The 20510-nt window shown below is 34.8% G+C and overlaps 1 protein-coding gene across 1 annotated transcript; it reads left to right on the top strand.

The window, feature by feature from the left end:
* The first annotated feature begins 2185 nt into the window (after positions 1-2185).
* LOC129984601 (hepatitis A virus cellular receptor 1-like) lies at positions 2186-19409 on the top strand. The gene is made up of 3 exons (XM_056094527.1): positions 2186-2345; positions 7581-7753; positions 18794-19409. The coding sequence occupies exons 2-3, from the start codon at positions 7642-7644 to the stop codon at positions 19282-19284; spliced, it is 603 nt and encodes a 200-aa protein (XP_055950502.1). The 5' UTR covers positions 2186-2345; positions 7581-7641; the 3' UTR covers positions 19285-19409.
* Positions 19410-20510: the final 1101 nt, after the last annotated feature.

Raw genomic sequence — 20510 nt, 5'->3', positions numbered from 1 at the left:
AAACCAGTCGAAATCCCTTAAACCTATAAGAAAACGGTTTTCAAAAATATGTAAACATAGTTTTTAAACACATATCAGTTCTTTACACATGGGTATGAATTCTTTAGAAGGAAAAAAAATATGTAAATATATTCAAATCATTGGAATATTTAAAATCCACAAACCTCAAATCAATAAGAAAGATTTTTGAAATTTCTTCAGAAACGGAAAAATTTTCATTGAAAGCAGGGTTTATTTCGTGTACGATCATTTGTACTTTCAGTAAAAGTACAATGGAGTAAGTTTATCAACAAAATGCTTGACTATTTTCCCCAAAAAACTTTACCGCAACAAACATTTCAAGAGTTAGTTTGACTCAATATCCTGTATCAACATTTTATCGTATATTCATCAGATGTGTCATGCTAAGAAAAAGCTTAATCCTATTCATATCTGATATCCCTCTGATCATTTTCCCATTGACGAGCGGCCCCACTTCCAATTTGATTTATTTTAGAAATATTTGGAAGGGGTTGGTCATTCCTCATGAACTATAAAATTGTGGAATCTCCCTCCTCAAAGAATGTAATAAACTTTTTGCACAGAGCATCAGGGGGCATTCTCCAAAACTGCACAAGTAAAGACTGGTTTGAGGATCTCATATTTGCCCAATAAAGTCTGGCGTCTGGATTTCTTGGAATGGAGACACTTGACGTTTATCCTCAGTGATTCTTCGAGATATATTACGATTCGTTCAAGTGCCTCTACACTGATCACTTTCTTATTAATCATATAAAACATAAAAATGCGTAGTAGCTTCTCCAAGTCCTATTGCTCCTCGAATTCTTAAGGCACTCAAAGTAAGCATAGAAATGACATAACTAGAAAAGTTTGAGATAAAGCCAAAATTGTTTTATTTTTACATGTTCCTGGAATAACTTTGCCAAATTATACTATTAAATCGAAATGTAACAAAAATTTTAAATCTAAAAGGTATTCCGAAATGAAGTTATATATTGATTTAAATAAAACTAGTGGTTTTAACTGTAGTTTGAATGAATAGATTTTTCGAATTACTTAAATTGGTGATTAAAAACACTTGTTCAACAAGTTGAGATTAATAGCACCAATTAAAAATTGTAAACAATGTATAAAGGTTAAAACGAACAAACAGACGACCATTAAATGTCTTATATCTGCAATAAAATCATTGTCACTTTTATTGCTTTGTTCAGGTTCCCTTCAAACGGTGTTTTTTTTTGTTGTTGTTGTTGTTTTCAAAAATTGGCGAAATTTACTGTAATTAAAACTGTCCCAGTCGTACATAATTAATGACTGGGCCATAGAAGCTAGATTCATTAAAAATGAACAACCATCAGATTTTCATCTGATTCATTTACAATTTATGAATTTCCTATTACATTGAAAAGGTAATATTTAAGATAGATGTCCATTTTATTTTCGGCAGCTATTATGGCGTATGATTTCGTTCAGTTCTCAGTAGAACGAAAGTTGTGTAGTAACCGCATAATGTAAATCACAACTTTTGATCGACAGCGTATCATGAAATTTACAGCAAGTGTTAGAAATAATATGATAATTTATAATATAAAGGACAGCAGAAAAATATTAAATCCGGCAGTGAAATTCAGCTCAGCTAAAACTTGGCTCTTGCGCCAATAAAATCCAAAATCCGACAGTGAAATTCGAACTCGGTTTTTTTCTCCTAACTGCCTGACTCTCGGGTTTTCGGGATCTTTTTAGCAAGTTTGTTTGAGACTTTATAGTTATTTTCGAAAATATTGAGGTTTGTAAGTATGGATTAAATTAATAGATGAGTGTGTTTCCAAAATCACAAAATTATGCTAGGTCCTAGTGGGGAAACATAATTTAAGAAGCTTTACTCCAACCAATTCGGGATACTTTTTTCTGCAACTCCTGGGGAGAAACAAAATTATTAGTACATACATAATTGTGATATTTCTACGCTTTATGAAGCACGAGATCTAAACAGTCTGCAGACATGAAAGATTTAATTGGACTGAATGATGCATCATTTATACTTTTTGAAGTAATTAAGATTAAAATAAGTGATGGAACGGCACAGGGTTTCCACATCACATACGTTTCATTGTCACTGTCATTGTCGAGTGTTGTTTCAGTCTCTTTTTTTTTATACTGACATCAAATTTAATTTTACACGTAGACGAAAGAGATCTATGAAGAACGCTTGACAGCGAAAGTACTGTCGGATTTCTGTTGTATAAAAGGAGCCTTTTTCTGGCCTTCTCTTCAAATATTGGAGTAGAAAATGTTATTCTTGAGCGGTGTAATTTCTTTGGGTTTGACCCTACTTCTTGCATCAGGTAAATGTATCTTAATTATCCAATGTGTATATAATATCCCTACGGAAGTAGATAGTCTCCACATGAGCAAACAGTATACCGTCAATATATAAGAAAAGTTTGATTTATAATACCAGATTTCATTACATATTTGATACAATGTGAAATGGGTTTAATATACTTTTTATTAATTAAATGAGCATTCCTCCAGATTGAACAAGGACATGTTTTTTGCTTACGTGCATTGCGACCTCTTTTTACGATATGAGTATGTTAAAAGAATTTGATAAATTTTTACTACATACTCAACATTGACTGGCATGCGCAATTAAACGTTTTCATGTAGATGTACTGCCTCCAAATTTTTAAAATTTTTACACATTCATCTAATTTATTAGCTTAATTGAGCTCGCTTTCTTTAACAGAAAAATAATTGTTGATATTTCAATGTATATAAACTATGCAGAGTGTTCCATAAAAGTGAAATGAGCGTAATTTTCTCTTCACTATTGCAATTAAACATGTACTTTTAATAACAAAGGTTTATTAAATAAGGTAGCCACTTGTGTGAAAATATTTAGACTTCCTAGCGTGGATATAGTAAAATTAAATTTTTTATAAAGCTTCTTTACCTAAAAAGTTTGAATAAAATGTTTTTCCTCATTCATCTATAAGAACATAAGTTTCTTGCTTCTGTCTATAAAGTTTGCTGAGATAATTAATAGTGAAATTTATTGACTTTTTCGTACCTCTAACCAGTGCCTGAGCGAGACTTTTTCAATTTCAACTTATCACAAAAGATTATTAAAATGCAGAATCAAAAAAATAATAACTCCTTTATTAATTTTTATTAAACTTAAAAAATGAGCCACCTTCTTCATCTATATAAAGCTGCATTCTTTTAAAATACTAGAGGATATCCAATTGAACTTATCATTTGTTACTTAAGGACAGGCCTTTTGAATTCGTAGTCAAAAATCTACTGGGGCTATACTGCTAAAACCAATTCCTCCCTTAGTTTAGGCATAATGCCAATCAAAACTAACTGAATGTGTCGGTCACCATTCAATATAATATTGTAAAAAATGGAACCGAACAAAAAGATTCTATATTACCCCATATTTATCGAAAATATCCACCGATGATAAATCTCCTTTTCGAAGAATGGATTTTTACCTTGCCAGAAGTGGTAGTTTCAAAGATCAATGCTTCGCTATAGAATAAAGCAACATCCGTTTACCTAAACAGTTTTTCTCAGAAAAAAAGGATTTGAGAATGTCAAAAGTGGAGTCAAATTGCAAGGTTCTGGATGTGTTGTCCATGGAATGCATGAGTATTATGCAGGGTGTTTCAAGAGCCTTGACCGCGGTTTTTATTCCTTAAATATTGATCATAGACATATACTATAAATTACAAAGTTGTGTAAAAAAAGGTGCAAAATGTAATGAAATCGATTAAAATTTTCAAGGGATAAAACTTTTAAAAAAATACAAAATTTAAATTTGCATATGGACCCCGTACAAAAAATTCCCAATGAGTAAAATGTGCCCCATCCTCTAATATGGCATGTACAAAATTTCAAACAATTTATCACAAAAAATCTCAAAGATATGTTGAAACAAAGTTGGTAAAAGGTCAATCACAAATTAAAATACAAATGTTTATAGTTTCAGTGCAGATGACACGATGCAGGAATGCACCATAAGGAAATAAAATATGCTCATATCTTTAGTTTTAAATGCCTATTTTAAAATCTATGCTTCCTGAAAATACTTTAAAATTTTATATCATGGATTACAGAATATAACTTAAAAATAGTACCGTCAATGAACTTTTAAAAAAACTTAGAAATGTTTGCATATGCAAATATATGCCTCTGATTGGTGCGTCCCATAATCTCAACAGACGCATCATTATACTATGTTATTTGTGCTCTGTCATTAATCAATAGCATAGCTTACGTAAGAGTAACTCGCACATCAATATTTCACACTTCTGTTACATTTTGAGAGTGCAATTAGCCTGTATAAACATTATGTCTCAATAGAGCAATGAAGACCTTTTTGAAATCCTAGTGCTTTACAGTTTATACAATCGCAATGCTAGCGAAATTGCACGGAAATTTCGGTGTAAACATCCCAATTCCCGACATCCTTCTAGGACATTTATTTCCCTATTAGTACAACGAATGCTTGAAAGAGGAAGCGTATATCCTGGTAGGCCCATACTTCACTCAGCTGATGAAGAAATTGATATTTTGACTTACTTTTGCAGTCATCCATATAGTAGTGTTCGTACTGCTGCTTCAGAAATGAACCTATCAAGCGCAGCAGTGTGGAGAATACTGAGATGGAATAGTAGCATTCATGGTGTGCAGGGACAGGAGCCAATAGATTATCAACGTCGTCTAGATTTTTGTAATTGGGCTCTTAATCAGGAAGATGCTAATCCCTCTTTCCTGGAAAACATAATTTGGACAGTCGAATGGTGTTTTAAACAAGATGAATGCATAAATACTCAAAATGAGCACTTTTCATCAGACGCAAATCCATTCGTATTACGTGTAATTCATCGTCAGAGGCAATTTTCTGTGAATGCATGGTGAAGTATTTCCAACAACCGCTTGCATGGACCCGTACGGTATGATGGTACGTTGATGGGAGACAGATATGTTAATGAGATTCTGAATGTTGTTATTCCTGATTTTATGGAGGAACTTCCTCTAACAGTACTTTCACATGTTTGGTTCCAACATGATGGATCTCCAGCTCACCATACTACAGTTGTGAAACACTGGTTAAATAATGAGTTTCGAAATAAGTGGATTGGCTTGCAAGGTCCAGTCGAATTTCCCCTTAGATCGCCTGACTTAACACTTATGGATTTTTTTTGGGAAGTCGTTTACGTACAGTGGTTTATTTATCACCTCCCTTAAATAAAACAGAATTGCAGCAACTCATTTTAGAGGGTTGTCGTGACATCGCCGAACAAGAACTTGATAGAGTGTATAGAAGTGTCATCAGACGAATGCAGCTGTGTATTGGCATGGATGGAAAACATTTTGAACAAGTTATGTAATCTTTCCTTAAAGTTTACATACCTTTCCTTAAAATACCTTTACATACCTTTCCTTAATACTTTAGCTTTCCTTAAAATTTGTAGAAATAATTTCTACAAATTTTTAATACTTTTGAACCAATAAATAGTAAAATTATTATTTATTTATTCAATCATTACTTTCTTTGTTAATTTGTGTTCGACCCCTAAAACACGAACATCCGACATGATTTTTCTTCTTTGCGAAGTCTTATCCAGGCACCCAGAAGTGGTTTAAGTCAGCATTTATGTAGTTTCATATCTTTGAGACTTTTTGTGATAAAATGCTGAAATTTTATACATGACCTTATTAGAGGATGGGGCATATTTTACTCACTGGGAATTTTTTTTGTAGGGTATCCGTATAAAAATTTAAATTTTGTATTTTTTTTAATTTAATCCCCTGAAAATTTTATTCGATTTCATAACATTTTGCACATTTTATAACGCAACTTTGTAATTTACAGTATATGTCTATGATCAATATTTAACGAATAAAAACCGCGGTCAAGGTTTTTGACACCCTCTATACCAAGGTTACACCCTCTATAGATGCCAGTTATTAAGAAGAAATATTCTCAATACTATTTGCTTTAGAATGTTGAGTTCTGGGCTTAGCATGCTGGTGACTTAAAAAAAATAAGGCGAAACGTCAATTTCTGTATCACATGCATGACATTACATCATCTTCCTCCTATCCTTCCTCCTATTACTTTCCATGAAATTGAAGATCATGTAGTTTTTAATCACTAAACCATTCTATAAACACACATCCTAGGAAGATGCCGAGAATTCGGAAAACGATGTTTGCCTTCTTCTATAATTAAGCCAGTATTATGATTACATACAGCATAAATCGAGTCCTATACAATGTTCCTTATTTCTGAAATTCTTTTAGAAAGCGCGCAAGTGCAAACAAAGAATTTGTTTTTCTTGTTCGACATTTTATATTATCTCGTAATATATTTTGCTGTAATGTATTACCTCGATAAGATATCTTGATTGGTCACCTCTCTGTCTCTCTCTTTTCTTTAGTTCAGTCTCTCTTTTCTTTATGAATTCGGTATTGCATCTGCCAATCAATCAAAATGCTTGATTAGTGTGATTAGAAATTATTTTGTTGAATACTAAATTTTTTGAAGTGATCATGACTAGTTGATATATGATATTCGACAAATATTTACAAATGACCCATTTTCTGTATTGAATAAGTGTGCGTTTCTGAAGAAAAAGTTTCTATCTAAATTTGTGATTGAATTTAAAACAGGTATGCTTCTGAAAAGTGTGTTGATAGGAATGTGAAACTTTGTGTGTATAAAGAAGAATGCAAAAGAAACGTTTTACCAACAGACACTTTTACATTATGGGGGACATAAAAAATTAATTTAAAAAACTTTTTAATATCAACCTCTACAGAAGCCAAAGCGTTTTCATGCAATTGCCTACTTTTATATAAAGAAACTTTGTTATTGGAAATATTTGTCTAGGTGCTATATTTAGGATAATAAAGGCTTGTTCCAATTTTTGGGGACTCCTTATATAATTTTAATAAAACACAATGAACTTTCTCTAAATTCTCACCTATAGTTTTCTCTTAGACAGGTATAACAAATATATCTTTATTCACTTGCTTTTGACAACAAAATCGTTTTTGGACTTTTTATTACTTTATATTAGGAAAGTAATAAATCTATTTCTTGATAGGCATATTAACAGAATATTTACTTTGTATTTGTTAACAGCTGATGTAGTTGTTAAACTATTAGACAATACAACCTCAATCACGAGGAATTCGTCTATCTAACCTTTACTCTTCTATTGAAAGTGTTCCCCTGTCTTATAATATACGTTTCCAGTAAAATAAATTTATTACTAATGAAGGAAAGCAAACGATCCGAAATTTAACTTTTTAGTAATACGAAAAAGATTTTCTTTCCCGTAAAATCCTCATTTCGAAAGTTTATTGTCAGATCTTTTCTTATATCATCTAAAAGAGTGTATTATATTTTTATGTGCCTTCTTCGATTGAAATTCCCATCAGCAACTCATATTTTGCGTTAAAAGAAGAAATGCTGAAGTGTATCTACTACTGAGCATCCTTTCTTTTTTGAGAGTTGAATATGCCGTGGAAAAATTATAAAACAGATTCTTTTTTTTTAGCTCAACAAAGGCGATGTCCCTCGAATGAAGTTTGGTCGTATCCTGTCGATGGCTGCAATACATGCATACTAGTACCTTTTGTGAAATAAGACAAGAATTTGGCTGTAACTGCAGAAGCGGATACACAAGAGAGATCTTATTTGGAGGCTGCATTAGGAGGGTCCTTTGTCCACGTAAGAAGTTTATCATTAGTTTACCATAACCAGAGCTCTAATAAAGTTATTAACAATATCTTTATGCCATATTTCCAATAGCAGAGCTATATGGATATCGATCCTCGGGCTGTCATTTGTATGGCCACTTGTCAATGAAACTGTGTATTTTCTGGGTGAAATTATTGGAAATTATTATATTACTGATGTGTTCCTTAGAACACATCAGCGCAGATGTGCTTATTACAATTTTGTGCAGCCTTCATATTTTTGATTAAAATTACAGATTCTTGGAATATTTAAAGCTTGCAATAATGATAAGTATTTATTTATTATTACAGCAAGATTTGTTATATGTTAATATTCTCAATAAAACACTAAATAATTAAAAAGATCTCTAATATAATAACTTTAGAAAAAGTTGCAAAAACCAATATTAAATTAATAGGAATTGTATGTTTAAATCTGAGTTTTGAAAGAAAAAATGATGCATTTTTGAGAAATGAGTCAAAATATTAAATATTAGAACAAGTAATTATTACTTGTATATTTCTAAAGTAACTTCAATGCTTTTTTTTAGTAAGAAATAAACCAAAAATTTCCTTTGCTCTCCAGTGAAAGTTTGGAAATACTTAAACACCCCTTAAACAATTTAAGAAAAGGTTTCTAGACTTTAAGCAAGCAGTTTCAAAAATATGACGTCAATTATTCACGGTGATTTTCTTGGCAATGAAACAAAGAAATTACCCATGAAGAGGAAAATGGGTATACGTGAGTAAAAATAAATAAATAAAATTGTTCTGCCTTTATTCTCTTAATTTGTGAAGACATTTTTTTTAGTGAAAAATTGGTACTATGAAAACTTCCCATCAAGTTTACCAATTTGTTATAAAAAAGCCAAGTGTCGGATGAAGGAACTGTAAAGATGATTCCTGAAAAAGGGACATATTGGAAATGGGGAGGGAGGACTTATTATTTTTCAATTACAGCCAGTCACCCCATGACCGCAGAACTAAGCCGTGTAAACAAGGTTTATTGTGACTGGCTGTTATGCTCATTAACTATCCAAATTTTTGCATAAGAAAACAACGGTCAGCAAAAGTTCAAAGAACCTTCAAACTGTTGGTAAAAGGCTAGAAATCTTCTCCATCGTTTCTCTTAATATTTTCAAATTACCAGGGTATTGCAACATTGTGTTAAAATCACTGTTCCCAATGAGTCTCCCTCTAGTCTCTTTGAGTGAGATGGAGAACTAATTAGAAAAATGATGAGTGACACCATCATGTACGTCTGTTTAAGCTGAAGGCAACAAGAAATAGGTTCCTGATGGAACAGGCAATGAAGAGGGACGATGGAACTCTGACGGGAGGAGGTGACTCGTTTCCTCTCCAGCGTCGCGGAATTCGCAGCAGTGGTGAGTGGGCCCTCCGGAAGGACGGCAGGTACAGAGTTCAGTGCATGAAAATAGACCCCTCGGCCCTTGAGAATTGGAAGGATCCCGGTGGCCAAGGTCTCGGCTTCGGTACCGAAGGGTTTTAGTTTCGAGATCCCATTTCACCTTAAGAACTATCGTGTAAGCGGGTTTGGGGCATGTCAAATCCATCGATGCCAAACGTCCACCCGCTGGTGTGGTGCGGAAGCTTGAAGTGAGGGGGTCAGCTCAGGTGTCATCCTTGTCATCTGACCATGCTTCAAAATGCCGAGGTCCAACCCAAAATAACCGTTGTGTTGCTTTAAAACGGGGCGTTAATATAACTATATAAAAATAAACTTGAAGGGTGGAAATTCATCCAAGTGGAATCCTACAATGTTTGTGGTAGAAACCCTTTTGATGGAGCGGAGTTAGGCTTCAAATGGAGTGATTAGTGCCAGGAATGAAACCCTGGTTGACCTCGTGAACTTATAGAAATATGTAATAATTGTCTTTCGCAATTTTTGAATCTCTGGAATAGAGATATATCTTTATTTTTTACACCTGTAGCAGGTAAAAAAAATGATTTGGCTGTAAAAGCAACATCTGCTACACTAAATATTTTACGATTTTATTTCAAAGTTTCCGGTTTCCAATTTTATTATTACATTTTAATGTTACCGATTGCATTATTAAACTGCATTTTCATAGATATCGATTTATTTTCATTTTGATTCAATTATTTCGTGGGACATGCATTGGCATTGAGCTGTGTCATTTACCATAGCGTTCAGTCCCACAGGGGAAGGGAGGGCACCTGGTAATTGAGGGTGAAAAGCTTCCGGCATGTTATTGGTTCTCGCCACCTTTGTGAGCATACAAAAGATGGTGGTGGCTACCTCCCATCGATGACGGAACGTACTTCCTTAGGGAAGGTGGTGGGGTGTGGTCCTGTAGTCGGTGACTCATCCCCAGTTCCCTCCAGTGTTGTTGTCGCTGCGGTCCGGTTATTCAAGTTTTTCTGTGCGCCTTCGGACGGGTCGGAGTAGTCAGTCTATGATTACCACAGCGTTCATTCCGAGAATATAGTATATGTTTTATTTTTAAAAATTGTTTGACATTTCGATTTCTAACCGTTTTTCTTATTTTGAGATACAATTGACGTTACAACTGAGCTGTACCAATGGATTTTCATTTGAATTCACATTCCATTGTGAAAATGGCCCCTTCGGAGTGCGAGCCTATCCAAATATTTTATTTCGCATTGCTTTGGAATTGATCTGTGTCAATTGGGTTGCGTTTGAATTGAAATACTTTGTTAGTATTTGAATTTTTGTTACCTCGTGATTTTTCTTTTTTTGAATGTTTTGCAATTTTAAATACGATAATCTGGCGTACTCAAAAAAATTATTTTAGATAGACTGTACACCATGCATCCTAACCACGATGAAGGATTTTTCCCCGCATGCTGTTGGTAAATGAGCTCGACCCAGCGTCTTTTTAGCAAATGAGAACAGTCAACGGCATTGCGCATATCTCTTACTGCAGTTTCTATTAAATTCGGAATGTATTGGGGAACGGTCGACACTAGGATGTAAGCATGTCGTGTGTCGTGCCACTCGTCATAACTAAATCTAATTCGTGCATTGTTTACAATTATATTGACTGCCGGTTCTCATTCATCTCCAACAGAGTTAGGTAAGAAATAAAAATCGCGCTTGGCTAAAGACATTTTTCACCGAAAAAGAACCCGTCACAAGGAAAATTAAATATATTAACCTGGGTGTGACAGAAGAGATCCGTAACAAACCGTTGAATGTGATTGGAGATTTGTGCTAAGAAATCACGAGCAATCAGTTGGGGATGCCGACACTGCTGCTCCTCAGTTCGACGCAGAAGTGCGTCGCAAATAAGATTACGACGGGGATGACCTTCTGCCGCGCGTGCAATCAAATATTCCTAAACCAATGCTTTGACAAAAAGGCTTTTACGACCAAATAATACAAACTGTTAATTACTGAATTAGAGAAATCTTCTTAGATTCACCAAGATGAAGTGGTGCTATATTTATAAATATATTGGTTCTGCCAGCCATTCTATCCCAAAATTCATAGCATTATCACTCGCGTCTTCCAGAATAGCAATGCAGCAGCTATTCTGGAAGAAATTCTCATTCCGCTTTGAAATTGCCATTGAATGTGCAATTTATTGAAACTCCCACTTGCAACATTTTCAAAAACTTCCAACATCTTAAAAATATTGCAGAAATGCAAGCGTATAGTTTGAGATGATTATAGAATGACGTACAAAAAACCACTTGAGGCTTTTGATAGATCATTGTAAGATCTGTGTGGAAACATCAGGCATATAGTTTAATATTATACTGCATTGTATTGCTGTAAACATTAATATTGCTTGCAGGAGATTTTAGGCAAAAAATTGTCTGCAATTCCTCATCGCCACCAGCAGACAAAATAAATGTTTGCCTGAAATATTATTCTCTATGGTGATCCCGAGGTACCCAGGGATCTTTACTCTTTCTTCTCTCCCCTCTCCCTTTTCTCTTCTCTCCCTTTCTCTCTTTTAATCCCCCCTTCCCCTTCTGTTTTCTTCATTCTTCCATCCCTCGACGGTAAGCGAGGGAGCTCTCCATCAGAAGCTGTCGCCGCTCTGTTTGCTTCTTGCTTCTCATGGACAGTAAAAAACCCCACGTGTTTACCGTGCTTGGCGACCTTTTAGACGGGTACATTTCGTTCCCTGATGTATCAATCGGCTGGTATCCCAGACATTTGACTGGGCTGCTCAAGGGGATTAAGCGAAGGGGTCACTTCTTGGGCTTGGCGTTAAGGGTGGTCACTGTCCCCGGGGGTGACTCTCAGAGTATAGGTTCCGGCTAGCACCATGGTAAGCGCCGAGGCTTGGAATATCTGGAGCCGGTGGCTGCCTTCCCTTGCTGGGCTCCGTGGAGGGCGGTGCCGTCGGGGCCCGAATTTTTTTCCCCTTTTTGCATGGGTTTTTCAGACACTTTGCCTCGTTTACCTATCCCTGAAGATACTAGATTTCTAATCTTACACACACCAAAGACCTTTCATAAAGTTTCACCTTTCATAGTTCAAAGATTGATTTCTTCATTTATTGGTGATGTCAAATCTACTAAAAAACTTCCGTCCGGGGATCTCCTTATTGAGACCTCATCAAAAACACAGATTGCGACGATGCAGAAATTAACAAATCTTGGTGACTTCCCTGTAGAGGTAACTCCTCACAGGACACTGAATTTTTCTCGAGGAGTCATCTCCGATTTAAATCTTTTAGATTATTCGGAGAATGAACTCATTCAGGAATTGCATTCTCAAAAAGTTTGTGCAGCTCATCGCATAAAAATTAAACGTAATGGTTCATTCATTCCAACAAAACATGTCATTCTAACTTTCAGTAGTCCGGAACTTCCGAAATTTATACGTGCTGGCTATATACAATCCAAAGTTAAACCATATGTACTGAATCCTCTGCGTTGCTTTAAATGTCAGAGATTCGGACATTCGCAGGGAACTTGCCGCGGTAGCCTTCGATGCGCCAAATGCTCAGCTGATGATCATGAAACTTCAGTTTGTAGCTCACAGACCTTCAAATGCTTAAACTGCTCTGGGCCCCATCTTGCTTATTCCCGTGACTGTCCTAAACGGAAAACGGAAAAAGAAATTCAAAGCTTGAAAGTTAGAAGAAATATTTCATACGCAGAAGCGAAAAAAATTGTTTTAGACAGAACACCCAAACCTGGCCTTACTTATATTGCCACCATAACTTCAACATTAAAATGTACTAGTTCTAAGACAGACTTTACAGATATTAATAAGTTGAAAACTTGCTCCTGTAAACATTCTGCTCTTGAATCAGTAAAGAGCAATAACTCACAAAAAACTGAAAACAATCGAAACTCAGCATCTACTTCTAAAAAAATTTCTAAACCCGTTTCTCAATCAAAAGATTCAAAATTTTCTTTAACTCGTTTCCCCAAGAAGAAACGAAAGAAAACAAAATCTCCTCCAAGTGCCAAAACATCTGACACTGAAGTCCTCCTAAACCTCCAGATCCTTCTGATATACCAGATTCTATTTCAGATTCAGATTCTATTTTATCAATTTGTCTATCTACATCTGATATATCTGATGTAGAAAAGGACCAACATCTTCCTAATAAATCGCCTCCAGGTGGTCATTTGTAGTTTGTTCAAACATTACTTTTTTTTCATGTCTGGTTTCATTTCGTGGAATTGTTGTGGGTATCGTTCCAAAACAGTCGAAATCAAATCGCTTTTAAATGAACACAGGCCTGTCTGTTTTGCATTACAAGAGACCTATTTAAAACCTTCAATAATTTCTAAAATTAAAGGGTACAACTGCATACGCAACGATTCAAATACAAATTTAAACGCTAGTGTTTCAGGAGGTGTCTGCATTTTCACTTCCAACTCCTTTCCCAGCGCACCTCTTATCCTTCATACTAATTTGCAGGCTGTTGCTATTCAAGTTCACATAAAGACACTTATAACAGTTTGCTGTGTATATTTCCCTCCACATGAGGTGATTTTGCAAGAAGATTTAAACTCTTTAGTGGATCAACTTCCTATTCCTTTTATACTGCTCGGGGATTTTAACGGACATAGCAACCTTTTTTGGAAATGAGGACACTAACTCTCGTGGTCAGCAAATTGAACAGTTGATTTCTGATCATAATCTCTGTCTTTTGAATAGTGATGAAAAGACATATTTTCACGAACCCACTCGCTCATTTCATTCATTAGACCTTGCTATATGTTCGCCAATTTTACTTCCACTTTAAAATTTTTCAGTTGGAAGAAAGCTTCTCAATAGTGACCACTTTCCAATTTTCATTACCCTTGCTGATAGTGTTAGGATGGCACAACGACCATCTGTCTACTTATTCCAACGGGCAGATTGGGACAGCTTTCAGCAGTTGGCCACAATCACTGAAACAATGGCTAATTGTTTGGATATATCCGAGGCTGTTACACAAATAACTGAAATTGTATTATATGCCGCTGATATTGCAATTCCAAAACGTTCTACAAGACCTCGTAAGCTTTCCAAACCTTGGTGGAATAATGCCTGCAGTGAAGCAGAGAAGGCACAAAGTAAACGATGGAATATTTTTAGAAGGCGTCCAACAACAGAAAATCTCGTTGCATTCAAGTGTGCAAAGGCATTTGCACGAAAAGTTCGAAGACGCAGTCAGAGGGAATATTGGATTGGATACGTGTCTCGTATTAAATCTAATATATCTAGCAAGCATTTATGGAAAAAAGTAAAGGCTGCTAGCGGTATTTATCAAGAATTTACATTTCCTGTTTTAAAGAATAATTCCTCTATTTACTCATCACCCAGAGATATAGCTAATATTATTGCTGAAACATTTTCCAAAGTGTCTACCTCGGACAGCTATAACCCTACGTTTCTAAGTATTAAGAGCTGTGCTGAGAGACAACCAATTAACTTTAAAGTAAGACATGCCCTCCCGTATAACTCTGAATTCAACATGCATGAGCTGGAAAAGACACTTTCCAAATCTCATAACACTAGCTCAGGACCTGATAAAATTTCATACCATATGCTTCGCCACTTGAGTGTTCCTTCACTTTACAATATACTTCACCTTTATAATAGAATTTGGAATGAAGGAGTTTTTCCTTCTCAATGGCAGGAAGCTACTATCATTCCAGTTTTGAAACCAGGGAAAGATCCGACGGATCCTTCAAACTATCGCCCTATTGCACTTACCAGTTGTTTAAGTAAAACATTTGAAAGAATGGTAAATTTTCGGCTTATCCATCATCTAGAATTGGAAAAACTCATACCATTACATCAAAGTGGATTTCGCAAAGGTAAATCAACTCTAGACAACATTCTACAGCTGGAGACGGAAATCCGTAATGCATTTGTGCGCAGAAATCATTTGGTCTCTATATTCATAGATATTGAAAAGGCATATGATCAGACTTGGCGTTATGGGATACTTTGAACCCTCTTTGAGTTTGGGTTTCGTGGTCAATTACCGCTTTTTATTAAAAATTTTTTGTCTCGTTGGATTTTTTAGGTCCGTGTTGGAACAACATTCTCAGACTCTTTTATTCAAATGGAAGGTGTTCCTCAAGGTAGCGTATTAAGCGTTACCCTTTTTATCATTCATATTTCTAAAATTCTTTTAATACTTCCTTCATCAGTTTTAATCACATTATATGTTGATGATTTACAAATTTCTTGCCAGGGATCAAACATGAGACTGATTGAAAGGCAGTTGCAAACTGCTGTGACTAGTCTTGTCAAATGGTGCGAACAGAACGGATTCATGGTTTCATCAAGTAAAAGTTGTTGCGTCCATTTTTGTAGAAAACGCAGTATTCACCATGAACCTGAAATTTATATACACAACAGAGTTCTTCCCGTGGTCCCAGAATTTCGTTTTCTAGGGGTAATTTTCGACCGAAAACTCTCTTTTCACCCTCAAATCTCCTTTCTATGAAAAAAATGCCAAAAAATGTTAAATATCCTAAAGGTTCTCTCCAACACATCTTGGGGGGCTGATAGGACATCATTAATCAGAGTTTATGAAGCTTTAATTTTATCTCGGATAGACTACGGTTGTATAGCATATGGTTCTACCAACATTTCTGCTTTGAAGAAACTTGATACAATCCATCATTCTGCTCTGAGGATTTGCTCTGGAGCTTTCCGCACATCCTCAGTGCAAAGTTTATATGTGACGTGCCATCAACTTCCACTTTCTCTGCGTTGCCAGAAATTATCATTGCAATATTATTTTAAGGATTTATCTATACCGAAACATCCTTTAAATTTCACCACTCTGAATCAGTTCTTAGAGCGAATTTATAATGCTCGTCCAACGGCTACCCGTGCATTTTATGAACGTATGAAATCTTTCATTTCTAATACACAACTCTCTGAAGTGAGAATTTTGTCTGTTGACCATTTCTACTTCCCTCCCTGGAATACACCATCGATTTCTCACATAAACGCATTCATTGGCTTCAAAAAATCTTGTATTGGCGCACAGTCGCTTCAGCGACTATTCCTTGAGCATCGCGCTCAATTCAACAATTATAAAACAATCTTTACGGATGGTTCAAAAATGATGAATCATGTCGGTTTTGGCGTTATTTTAGATAACACTTCTTACAATTATACTCTCACCAAATATTGTTCAGTATACACAGCAGAAGCAACTGCTATTTTATATGCTCTACAAAGTATTTTTTCATTTGACACTCGTAAATTTTGTATACACACCGACAACATCAGTGTTTTACAACAATTACAAAATTTTGATTACCTTTGTCATCAGATTGTTGCACAAATCATGGAACAACTATCAATGCTGGTCAACAGAGATTTCGACGTAATTTTCTGTTGGGTACCGAGTCATGTTGGAATCCCTGACAATGAGCTTGCAGATCAAGCTGAAAAATTAGCTTCAGAACCTTTCAACTTCCGTGTTCCCTTTTGTGATGTATCGAGTTATATCAAACGGTATATCTATGGAAAGTGGCAAGAAGTTTGGAACAGGCAAGCTGATAACAAACTACATGCTATTCAACCAAAAATAAATATGTGGTCAGTTTTACCAAACCGATGCGCAGATGTAAAATTAATTCGTCTATGAATCGGACACACAAGGTATACGCATAGACATTTGCTGTTTGATGAACGAGCTCCTCATTGTACAAATTGTGGAGTGATCAATTCCATTGCACATATTCTTACTCAATGTCCTAATTCTACTTCAGATCGTTTAACTCACTTTCATTCGCCTATTTTAAATTTACAGGACCTGGTGGGTGAGAAACCTCACTCAAAACTTTTTGACTTTTTTAAAAGCCATTTTTTTCTTTCACAGCATTTAAAATTTGAGATTTATTTTTATTCTTGTGCCAAAACTTTGCCAGACTTTCTAAACTTCTGACGTTTTACAATGTATCCTTGTTTTATTTACACGTTTTACACTTTTATAATGGAACTGTTTAAATATCCTTGTGGATGGCGCAGCTTGTCCTAAATTGGACCTTGTGCTAATAAACCTCACCATACCTACCTACCTACCATTTCCTCTATGGCGACACATAATGATGTTAAAATTAACTACAAATGCGCATGGCAAGCTACAAAACGATAGATCAGCTGAGATATTCTCACATCAGTTGCTCGAAATTGGGAACGGAAAGGCGTTGGTGGATTTGACCTCAAGAATGGCTTCATTGCCTCATAACTTCTGCAATTCGGAGACGTCAAAATAAATATGTTGAAAAAGCATTTCTCAATATTCAAAACAGTTATAAGAAACAGGACTGGCTGAGGGAATAAGCTATTCTTAAGCCCAAGGACAAAGACATCTACAAAATTAGCAATATTACTCAGTCTAACTTTCAAAATGAGACGGTCACTTACCCGTCGACACTGTTGTGACAGCAGATGAAGTAATTAATTAACCAAAAAGTGTTTTGAATTCACTGGAACTGCCAGGGATGTTGCAGCACATGCTACAATTGAAAATCTTCGTGCAAATTATCAAGTTACGAAATATCTACTAGACAAAGCTTTGCAATAGCACACGGCTTGTTGTAGAAACGATGATGAGCAATATAGTAGAAGCAATAATTATAAGCAGGGCCTTTTAAAAAGTGAATTTCACCTTGCATTCCTATGATTCCAACAGATATGCCATTTCAGTTTAAAAGATCGCAATTCTCATTTCGATTGGAGTTTGTAATTGACATTAACAAAACTCAAGGCCAATCTTTAGAATTGTGCAGTTTATATATAAAGACATGGATTGTTTTTTATATGCACAATTACAGGTTGCATGTTCAAAAGACATGCAACCTTCAAAGATCTCAAAATTTGTAAAGACAATGGGGCAACCAAAATATTATATACCCACAAGCATTGTGAAATAAATCATATTAGAAATGCGCACTTTATCTTTTCTTTCTTTTCCGTTTAACCAACCTGAGCTAAAGCAATACATGACTGGGTACAGCTAGTGTTTATTAAATTTTAACTGTGTTTCAAATGCATGCATTTATGTGTTCATCTGCTTTCTGTACTTATTCCAAATAAGTGGTTTTTTAGCTTTAATGCATGTTATCCTTGGGTGTAAAGTTCATCTATTCGATGAAACTAGATTTGGTATTTTGCTAAGCGTGAAATTACGGCGTTGCTTTGTTTGGGATACAAAATGAAAAAAAGACTTTTTTGAAGTGATTGTTTTAATTTATTATTGATTTAGTTTTGAATCTTTAGAATGATGTAACATTTCAATTAAACAGTTTTTAAATTCCTCTTCTTTAATTTCTAGATTAGAAAAACATTTATATCTAGTTATTCTAATACAGTTCCGTTAGCTTACTGCTATTTTTAGCAGTAATATCGTTAAGGCATGGCAAGTTTATGATCTGTGTCTTAATTGCGTCTCATTTGATTACAAACTAATACTTTTCTTCATAATTACGCCTGTACTGAATTAATGTTTGTATTGTTTATTATTATATTTTTCAAACTAACGATGCTCTTCAATTTTTATTACAATTTCATTATATTTGTTATGAATTTTTCTAGTGGCTCCTGCGACTGTTTCAACAATAATACCGACGACTTCTACAATGGTGCCAACTACCACTACCATGGAACCAACTACCACTACCATGCAATCTACTACCACTACCATGCAATCTACTACCGCTACCATGGAACCAACTACCACTACCATGCAATCTACTACCACTACCATGGAACCAACTATCACTACCATGCAATCTACTACCACTACCATGGAACCAACTACCACTACCATGGAGCCAACTACCACTACCATGGAACCAACTACAACTACCATGGAGTCAACTACCACTACCATGGAGCCAACTACCACTACCATGGAGCCAACTACCACTACCATGGAGCCAACTACCCCTACCATGGAACCAACTACCACTACAATGGAGCCAACTACCACTACCATGGAACCAACTACCACTACCATGGAGCCAACTACCACTACCATGGAGCCAACTACCACTACAATGGGATCCAACTCCACAGCAACATAATCAAAGCACTAAGATCAAAACTAAAGAATATGAATAGATAATTTTCAAATGGAAAAAGCTGGATAATTTTAATAGTGAAACAGATAATAATGGCAAACTACGATATTTTTTATAAATCTTTAAGATACTGAAAAAATAAAAAAACGCTATCATTTCATCTTAGAAAACTTATGAGGTAGTGCTGAAAATTTACCATTTCAAATTAAGGCTTTCAAGACCAACAGAAATATTGTCCTTCAACCAATTTAATTTGTTGGTAGTAAGTCGTTTAAATAAATGAAACAAAGAGAGAACAAATGATCTATGGAAAGATCACCAGAATCCAAAAATTTCTTTTTCACATGATCTTAAAAACAAGGGGGAAAACAGAAATTTTATCATTTCAAATAAATATTTTACGCACTTATTCAGAATTCTGAAAACATTTACAATTATTTTATTTCTTTTAGAATATTTTCTTCCACTACTGTATTTAATAAGTGTTAGTTTCTTAGTTTAATTCACAGTTGAGAAAAGAAATAACATTGAAAATTGTTAGTTATTGACTTGTTTGTAATAAATTTCTATGAACACATAGAAAAAAAATTTCTTCTGGAACGAAAATAATAATAATTTTTTCGATCACTTTATTCTGAGAAACAATTTTTTTAACTTAAAGGTTTCTTTCCTTATAACGTATCCGACTCTCTAACTGCATTTCATAATTTCCGATATTCAACTTTATAATAAAGTAGTCAAAATACCAATTAATTCAAAACGCAAATATCATTTAAACGCATATAAAAATCTTAAGAGACATTTGCATTCTTGTGTGCTTGGAAACAATAAATGTCACAATAAGATGTGGTGTTTAGTTAAAAAAAATATTAAAAATAAATTCAAAAAATCATAAGTAATAAGGTGAACGCTGATAGGAAACTTTTATATTTCTCTCATATATGTAGTTGGTATTTTAGAGGATATTTGTAATTTCTACTAAATTTATCTTTATTTGGTATTTACTAAAGGTTTTATTTTACCAAAGTTCTTCTAGATTTTTTTTCTCATACAGCTTATTTTTTATATCAATAGAAATATTTATTTTATTTTACTGAATGCTTCTAAATCAGGCTTACAAGTTATTGCAGGATGCAGAGAACACAAGGCGAGTTACATTCTTTAAACGAAGCATAAAGTAATTCCAGCTGGTTAAATAATGTAAGGTGATTAAAATGAAATAAATATAC

Source organism: Argiope bruennichi, chromosome 9 (assembly GCF_947563725.1).
Source record: "Argiope bruennichi chromosome 9, qqArgBrue1.1, whole genome shotgun sequence".
In the NCBI taxonomy this organism is placed as follows: domain Eukaryota; kingdom Metazoa; phylum Arthropoda; class Arachnida; order Araneae; family Araneidae; genus Argiope; species Argiope bruennichi.
Note: the sequence above shows the minus strand (reverse complement) of the source record. Positions and strands in the feature narration are given on the sequence as shown.